Source organism: Chelonoidis abingdonii, chromosome 21, assembly GCF_003597395.2.
Source record: "Chelonoidis abingdonii isolate Lonesome George chromosome 21, CheloAbing_2.0, whole genome shotgun sequence".
Taxonomy (NCBI): Eukaryota; Metazoa; Chordata; order Testudines; family Testudinidae; genus Chelonoidis; species Chelonoidis abingdonii.
In genome coordinates this window covers 15486172-15495648 of record NC_133789.1, presented here as the reverse complement: position 1 = coordinate 15495648, position 9477 = coordinate 15486172, and the positions used below count along the sequence as shown (strand labels likewise).

Here is a 9477-nt window from a genome sequence, read left to right as displayed (position 1 = left end):
GGGGCTGGTGCAGATGAGGGGTGGGGGGCGGGGGCTGGTGTAGGGGAGAGGTCAGAGGAGCAGCGAGGAGGGCCGGTGTAGGGGAGCAGCAGGGGTGTGATGAGATGTATGGTTCTCGGCCGTATGCCCCAGAGGAGCTGCTCCTCCAGGCGAGGGCAGGCGGCAATGCCACAGCATCCTGACACAGGTGAGCAGCTTTACAGCCTGGCCTCGTCTGTCCTGCTGGGCAGGTTCCTGGCAGATGAGTCGAATTCACCTGTCTCCAGGGTGGACTGGCTCTGCTCTTCCAGGCCCAGCTTGCCCTGGTGTGTGGCAGCACCTGGCTGGCTCGCTGCACTGGAAGACGACTCTACCACCTGCAGCTCCCCAGAGGGGGTGCTGGCCCTGTGTCTGCATGTGCCATGCCGTGGCTCAGGACCTAACAGGTGCCTCTCTGCTCCCCCCACCCGTCCCAGCCTGCGTGCGGCGCTTTCCTTTCCTCTACGTCGACATCACAACCAACAAAGGGAAGATCTGGTGGAACCTTCGGAAAACCTGTTTCAAGATCGTCGAGCACAACTGGTTCGAGACCTTTATCGTCTTCATGATCCTCCTCAGTAGTGGAGCGCTGGTGAGCCACAGGTTTCGGTCCCTCGCCAAAGCCCCCACGTGCCCTGCACCGAGCCCCCTGGATTGTGGGACCCCGGAATGGCAGGCTGCATGCAGGTTTTGTGGCAGCACCAGATACTCCCAAAAAGGAGGTGAATTGGATATGAAGCTAAAGGATCAGCATTCAGTGCTTTGGGCACCTGGCCAGGTGGGGGAGGCAGTTTGGGGCTGTGGGCTAAGCACCACAACTGGGGATGTTTTGCTTTGATCAGTGACAAAATACTTAATGTTGAACAGTAAAATGCTATCAGTACGTTTCAGGCCAGTAAGCCTGACTTCAATAACGGGTTGAAACTATAGTAAAGAACAAAATTGTCAGACACACACATGAACACGATCTGTTGGGGAAGAGCCAACATGGTTTTAGTAAAGGGAAATCATGCCTCACCAATCTACTAGAATTCTTTGAGGGGGTCAACAAGCATGTGGACAAAAAGGATCCAGTGGATATAGTGTACTTAGATTTTCAGAAAGCCTTTGACAAGGTCCCTCACCAAAGGCTCTCAAGCAAAGCAAGCTGTCATAGGATAAGAGGGAAGGTTCTCTCATAGATTGGTAACTGGTTAAAAGGTAGGGAACAAAAGGTAAGTCAGTTTTTAGAATGGAGAGAGGTAAATAGTGGTGTCCCCCAGGGGTCTGTACTGGGCCCAGTCCTATTCAACATATTCATAAATGATCTGGAAAAAGGGGTAAACAGTGAGGTGGCAAAATTTGCAGATGCTACAAAATTATTCAAGATAGTTAAGTCCCAAGCAGACTGCTGCGAAGAGCTACAAAAGGATCTCTCAAAACTGGGTGACTGGGCAACAAAATGGCAGATGAAAATTCAATGTTGATAAATGCAAAGTAATGCACATTGGAAAACATAATCCCAACTATACATATAAAATGATGGGTCTAAATTAGCTGTTACCACTCAAGAAAGAGATCTTGGAGTCATTGTGGATAGTTCTCTGAAAACATCCACTCAATGTGCAGCAGCAGTCAAAAAAGCAAACAGAATGTTGGGAATCATTAAGAAAGGGATAGATAATAAGACAGAAAATATCATATTGCCTCTATATAAATCCATGGTACACCCACATCTTGAATACGCGTGCAGATGTGGTCTCCTCATCTCAAAAAAAGATATATTGGACTTGGAAAAGGTTCAGAAAAGGGCAACAAAAATGATTAGGGGTATGAGGAGAGATTAATAAGACTGGGACTTTTCAGCTTCAAAAAGAGACGACTAAGGGGAGATATGATTGAGGTCTATAAAATCACGACTGATGTGAAGAATGTAAACAAGGAAGTGTCATTTACTCCTTCTCATAACACAAGAACTAGGGGTCACCAAATGAAATAAATAAGCAGCAGGTTTAAAACAAACAAAAGGAAGTATTTCTTCACACAATGTACAGTCAACCTGTGGAACTCTTTGCCAGAGGATGTTGTGAAGGCAAAGACTATAGCAGGGAGGACAGGTCTATCAATGGCTATTAGCCAGGATGGGCAGGGAGAGTGTCCCTAGCCTCTGTTTGCCAGAAGCTGGGAATGGGCGACAGGGGATGGATGACTTGATGATTACCTGTCGTGTTCATTCCCTCTGGGGCACCTGGCATTGGTCGCTGTTGGAAGACAGGACACTGGGCTAGATGGACCTTTGGTCTGACCCAGTGTGGCCATTCTTATGTTCTTATGTTCAGTATTAATGATTCATTTAGATGAATAAATGAGATTGTTCACAACTCCCGCACACTCTGGGAAACTTCATTTAATTTGTTCCTATTTGGAAGGGATTTCTGTAATCCTCAAAGATTTGCAACCTAGATTATAAAAGCCTCGAATAGTCCCCAAATTGGCCATTCCTAAGGACTTCCAAAGCTCCAGGAGACACCCTTGCTCTCTACTGCCCCAGGGCCTTGTTCTTTGAAAGATGGTGTCAGAGCCAAATCACAGCTTTTGCAGATCCGTTCCCCCTAGCATGTCTTAGATGCCTGTGGGTCTGCTTGGGTGGCTGGGCTGCAGGGCATATAGTCCGTTCTCCCATGGCAAATATCACCCACTCTTCGACATTGCCAAAGAACTTTTTCGTAATGGTGGCTTGATTTTATGGGGATGGTTTTATCACTTTTCATCAGCTCGGTGGCCCTGGCTGTCAGGGGACACCCATTAGACAAGATTATTGTATTGATTGGTTTAGCATTAGCAGCTGATTGCTTTGCTATCCTAGTGCTTGGGTGATAGTTTTGAAGTTGGTCAGACAATAAGTCATGGATCAGCTTGTTTTTGGTTCCCCTTTAAATATTTGGGCTGAATACATCTGGGCTAAAAAAAATCAGTCCTTATTTGCATTCCTGAGACTTTCCTCCCTGCAACTCTGGGGGTAACATTTTCATATGTGTCTAAGTGACTTAGGGGCCCAAGTCCAATTTTCAGAAGTGATTTAGGCACTTAGGAGTGCCACTGTCAATGGACATAGGCTCCAAGGGCTCAGAATTTCAGAGGTATTTAGGTGCCTAATCATGCAAATAGGCACACAGTGGGATTTTCAAATGCCCTCTGTGCCTATCTCCCATTGATTTCATTGGCACCTTTTGGTGCCCAACTACCTTTCAAAATCCGGCACTAAGTGTCTGTACTTTTTAAAATGGGCTTTTGGCTCCTAAGTCACTGAAGTGCTTTGGAAATTTTTGCCCTTTAAAACCACCAGAGCTCTTTAAATGTAGCAAAAGGAGAAAGGCCTCAGTCCGGTTGCTCCTCTCCTGTCCCACTGTAGCTGTGAATTCCTCTGCTGGGAGCCCATCTCATGGAAGCCCGACTCATCTAGCTCTGCACCTCTTCTAGGCTTTTGAAGACATCTACATTGAGCAGCGGAAGGTGATCCGCACGATCCTGGAGCACGCTGACAAGGTCTTCTCCTACGTGTTTGTCCTCGAGATGGTACTCAAGTGGGTGGCCTATGGTTTCAAGGTGTATTTCACCAACGCCTGGTGCTGGCTCGATTTTCTCATCGTGGATGTAAGTTGCTGCTCGAGCAATGGAGCAGGAAAGAGCATTTTCATGGTTTGGAGCTTTACATTAGCAATCAGCAGATATTTCTGCAGCAAAGGGCAAAGGGATAGCTCTGGGGCACGGGAAATGTAGCATGTCTAGGTCAAGGGCCATTTGGGTCTGTGAATGCAGAATCTCTGCTCCATGCAGGCTCTAAAAGAGGCCGCAACCCAAGCTGCTCCCATGCTGAGTGGGATGGGGAACTGGGCTTGATGGGGTGCTCCCAGCAGCGTTCCATGGTGCAGTGTTCCAATGTGGTTCCAGCACCTAGTGCTTTGACATGGCCCAGATCCATGTTTGCGGACCTGGCTGTGGGACAGGCATCCAGAGAGCAGGCAAATGCAGAGTGAGGGGCTATAGGGAGCACTGAAAAGGACTTTCCACTCTAAGAGTTACACTCACAACACTGAACCCCCTTTTACCCCAACATTGATCCCCTTGAACCCCCAAACCCCAGCACTGACCCCCTTTTCTCCCCTCAAACCCCAGCACTGACTGCCCCTTGCACCCCAAACCCAGCACTGACCCTTCTTCTCCCCACTAACCCCAGCACTAACCCCTTTCTACTCCCTACCCCAGCACTGACCCCCCTCTCCCCCTAAACCCAGAACTGACCCCCCTTCTCCCCCAAACCCAGAACTGACCCCCCTTGCATCCCTAGCACTGCCCCCCCTTCTCCTCCTTACCCCAGCACTGACTCCCCCCTTCTCCCTCCAAATCCAGCACTGATCCCCCTTCTCCACCCAAATGCAGCACTGACCCCCCTTCTCCCCCCAAACCCAGAACTGACCCCCCTTGCATCCCCAGCACTGGCCCCCCCTTCTCCTCCCTACACCAGCACTGACCCCCCTTCTCCCCCCAAACCCAGAACTGACCCCCCCTTGCATCTCCAGCACTGACTGCCCCTTGTGCCCCAAACCTAGCACTGACCCTTCTTCTCCCCACTAACCCCAGGACTAACCCCCTTCTACTCCCTACCCCAGCACTGACCCCCCCTCTCCCCCTAAACCCAGCACTGATCCCCCTTCTCCACCCAAACCCAGAACTGACCCCCCCTTGTATCCCCAGCCCTGGCCCCCCCTTCTCCTCTCTACCCCAGCACTGACCCCCCCCTTCTTCCTCCAAATCCAGCACTGATCCCCCTTCTCCACCCAAATGCAGCACTGCCCCCCATTTCCCCCTAACCCCGTCACTGACCCCCCTTCTTCCCCCAAACCCAGCACTGACTCCCCTTCTCCTCCCTACCCCAGCACTGACCCCCCTTCTACCCACAAACCCCAGCACTGACCCCTCTTACATCCACAAACCCCAGCACTGACCCCTGTGACAAAGTTCCTCCTCTACTTTGGTGGGTCCTGCGCTTATTGGCAGATTTGCTCACCTCAGTGACCTTCCCCACAGTCTGGATCAACTCCTCCTGTGTCTGATCAGGAGTTGGGAGGTTTGGGGGGAACCCCAGCCCATCCTCTACTCCAGGTTCCAGCCCAGAGCCCTGTGGATTGCAGCTGTCTATAGTCCTCTTGTAACAGCTGCATGACAGTTACATCTCCCTGGGCTACTTCCCCAAGGCCTCCTCCAAACATCTTCTTTATCCTCACCACAGGACCTTCCTCCTGGTTTCTGATAACGCTTGTACTCCGTAGTCCTCCAGCAGCACAGCCTCTCACTCTCAGCTCCTTGTGCCTCTTGCTCCCAGCTCGCCTCTTCGCTCCCAGCTCCCATCACATGCACTTCCTCTCCTCTGGCTCCTCCCCCTCTGACTGTGAGTGGAGCTCCTTTTTTAAATCCAGGTGCCCTGATTAGCCTGCCCTTGATAGGTGGCTGGAGGTAGTTTAACTTGCAAAGTCTGTCAATTTGCCTTAATTGGTTCTAGCAGGTTCCTGATTTACTCTGGCCTCCAGGCCCCTGCTCTGGGTCACACAGGGAAACAGAGAAATGCCTACGCATCACTCAGTACCAGTATTATTGTCCTCTACCAGACTCCTGCTACCCCACTTGGTCATGAGGTCTGTCCACATATTCCCTCCCCCCTGCTTAATTACCAAGAGGCTTGGGCAGGCTTGGAAAGCCAGACAGTGCACTACGTTGACAATTCCATCGGCATTGCCATGATGACGGCTACACAGCTGCTCTGTGTTGCACACAGAACTTTTGAAAAGGTTGGTAGGGATAAGGAACCACCTGGTCACCCTTGTGTTCTTCTCCATTGTTCCGCTGCATCCATTGAAAGAGGGGCATGGTTGGTCACGAGGGACAAATCTGCACCCCGAGCAATAGTAGCGGCAATGTTTGCCATGGCCCATGTACGGGCAAGGCACTTCTCTTCCAACCACGGCATATTTTTGTTCCCTCGGATAGGAGTTTCCTACTGAGGTTAGAGAATTGCGTGAAGTCCTCCTCCTCGACCACTCTGTGACATAGAACGGCCCCCCCAACCATATTTCAAAAGATGCATCTGTCTTGCAGGATATAAATTCCCTTGGTGAAATTCAGGGGCATATCAGTACAGCGTTACTGCAGAGGGGCAGTCCGTAGGTCTGTGAATGCTTCCTCTTGTTGCGTCAGACCATCTCACCAGATCAGATCCACGGTGCTTTTCACTAGGTCTGTCAGGGCGGCTTGCCCTGTGTTGGCCAAAGTGGGGGATAAATCGTCGGTAATTACCCCACTACACCTAGGAATGCCCAGACTTGTTTCTTGTGATGTGGTCAGGACCAATTTTGGATGCTCCGTCAACGTGTTCACTTGGGGTTTTACCAGACCCTTATCCCACAATTGTAGGCCAAGATTATTTGGCCTCCGTAAACCCACAGCGGCACTTTGGCAGGGTCTGCTGTGAAGTGCCAACTTCGCCTGAGGGTTATCTCAAGGACTGCTCGTTATCGTGTTCTCCTCTCGCGAGTTGGGGTTTCCCAGTCTGGGGTAGAATGACTCGACATCAAGTCCAGTAGGGCAGGCAGCAAACTGTAATTGGATTCGGCGGTGTCCTCTTATTTGCTCTGATCAACGTAGGGTCCCACTGTAATTAGCTTGTCCATAAGGCGGCTGGAAAGTAGCTGGGGCCCCATGTAGTACAAAAGGGAGGATCAGTATATTGGAAAAAGACCCGTCTTGGTGTATCGAAGGAACGCAGTATTTTCGCTCTTGCGTCTTCCGCCTACAAGGGCAATGCTGCCAGTTACCCCTCTTGCCAGTGCTAGAGGTAGTCAGCCTATCGAAGCTGATTACCCAGGACGGTCCACTAGCTCATCTATGTGAATATGGGGGTAAACGGGTAAACCTGGATACTTCGTTAGTCCCTCGCCGGAAGTCGTTTGCCCCAAAACCTTTTGTGGTGCGCATCGGGTTTTGGCACCAGCACGATCTGGTGCCTGGACCACTGACTTATGGGATTCTTCGGATGATCCCCAAACTCCAGCATTATTTTTTTTTTTTACTCTAGCTTTTATTTCCTCCCTTTCCCCTCGGCCACTGTGCACACCAATAGGGCCTCATTGTTATTCTTGAGCCTCGTCTGTGTGAGGGTTCATGACGGACATGTGTGATATGTCTGGTGGTTCGACCCGGTTTTTGTCGCAGAACACATCCGCGATTCCATGGAAGATCATCTCATGACACCTCATTCTTCTGGTCTTGGTGTGTAAATCGGGGAGACACTTTCAACCTGTTTGGAAGGCTTGTTTTCCTGGGTTAGGTCTTTTCGAATAGTTATGCCATGCCTCTTGTGGCATGCCAGGGTTTCAGAAGGTTGATTGTGATAAAATGTCTGTTCTTATTTCAGCGTCCTGGCTGGCCCGCATCTTGTAAGTGTAACTTACCCCCACAGGTTCAACCGCCTCATAGGGCCCCTTGCCACTTGCGGCCAGCAAGCTTCAACCACCTCATAGGGCCCCTGCCATTGGGCCAGAAGCTTGCTTTCTGCCGTGGGTACCAACACCATCACCTGATCCCCTGGTTGGAACTGTTGGACTTTTGCCCGGCGATTGTAATAGGTTCTCTGGGCCTCCTGGGCCTTTTCCAAATGTTCCTGTACAATAGGGGTGACACGGCCTATCCGGTCTCGCATCTATATTACATGTTCTATTATAGTCTCCCCTCACTGGGTTCCTCTTCCCAGATCTCTTTGGCGATGTCTAGTATGCCACGGGGGTGACGCCCGTATAATAACTGGAAGGGGGAAAACCCAGTTGAGGCCTGAGGTACCTCCCGGATAGCGAACATAAGGTAGGGTAGTAGGGCATCCCAATCCTTCCCATCCTGACTTACCACCTTGCTTACAATAGCCTTGAGAGTTCGGTTAAACCTTTCTACCAACCCATCAGTCTGCGGATGTCAAACTGAAGTTCTCAGGGTATGTATATGAAGCAGCGTACAGAGGTCCTTCAATACTTTTGACATAAATGGGGTTCCTTGGTCTGTTAATATCTCCTTTGGTAGCCCCACTCGGGCAAAGATCCCAACCAGCTCTTTGGCTGTCATTTTAGAGTCTGTGTTCCGCAGGGGGATGGCTTCTGGGTAGCGAGTAGCATAGTCCAAAACAACAAATATATACTGGTGGCCCCGAGCCGTCTTCTCCAGAGGTCCCACTAGGTCCATGGCTATTTGCTCAAAGGAGATGTCTATGATGGGAAGGGGTACTAAAGGTGCCCTCAGGTGGGGACAGGGACTGTGCAGCTGACACTCTGGGTAGGACGCACAGTACCTCCATACTTCTTTGTGTACTCCAGACCAGAAGAACCGTAGTAGGACTCGTGCCAGGGTCTTCTCTACCCCCAAATACCCCCCAAAAAGATGACTATGAGCAAGATTTAATACAGCGTTCTGGTGTTTGTGAAGTACTAGGATCTGCTGTATCTTTTGCCCCTGTACTGGTGCAACCCGGTATAAGAGATTCTTCTTCATTATGAAGTAGGGTCCTGGTCCCTGGGTTTTCCCTTCCATGGGGACCCCATCTATTTTAGTCACCTCCTTCCTAATGTTGTCGTACCTTGGGTCTTCGGCCTGGTCTCATCCAAAATTTCCTCTTCCGGGACTAATCTGCCCAAGATCTAGGGGTCCAGTCTCTGTTGCCTCTACTGGTTCAGAAATGCTAGGGTAGGGGTCAGACTTGGGTGCTTCTCCGTCCGGGGTGGCCTCCTTTTCGCCTGCCTATGAGAGCGGCCCTCTGGCTTTGGTCAGTATTCGGGTTCCCAAGGCCTTAGCTGCCCTCCTTTCCCTTTTCGACTTTCTACCATGTCTGGGAATGGAAAATAAATCTGGGAATATTTCAGAGAAAACCGGGGGTTGACAGTCTACTATGGAGGGCTCACTAACTTCAGGGTTCCCCTTTTCCTCCAATCCTCCTACTGGGAGTAAGTTTCCAAACCCTGGGAAGTCCCTCCCTGTGAGCACCAGGTATGGGAGTTTAGGGACTACACCTGCTGCTACCTCAGTAGTGTTCCCCTGAATTTCGAGTTTTACTGGGATGGTGGGGTAATAACTAACTGTCCCATGGATGCATGTTATCCCCATACGCTTAGCCTGCAGCAACTGACTACACTTCACAAGCTTCCCTGAGACAAGCGTGATAGCACTCCCCGAATCAACCAGTGCTGTGGTCTCAACCCCATTTAGCTGTACTGGTCTGGTATACATATGTGGGGTTAGTGAGACCCCACAAGGTGGATTAGGGAGCATGGGTCTGCCCAGTTCCCCAGGTTACACTGCATCGGCTCCTCAGCATTGGGACATTGTGCAGCTATATGTCCCCATTCCCCGCAGGCATAACATCTATATGGAGCCCTAGGCATTCCC

The 9477-nt window shown here is 50.6% G+C and overlaps 1 protein-coding gene across 1 annotated transcript in view; it reads left to right on the top strand.

Moving 5' to 3' along the window:
* The window catches only part of SCN4A (sodium voltage-gated channel alpha subunit 4), a 170352-nt gene that overhangs the window by 142989 nt on the left and 17886 nt on the right, over window positions 1-9477 (top strand). The window contains exons 18-19 of the mRNA XM_032768355.2: window positions 456-610; window positions 3478-3651. Of these exons, the coding sequence (XP_032624246.1) occupies window positions 456-610; window positions 3478-3651 (329 nt within the window). The remainder of the gene's footprint in view (window positions 1-455; window positions 611-3477; window positions 3652-9477) is intronic.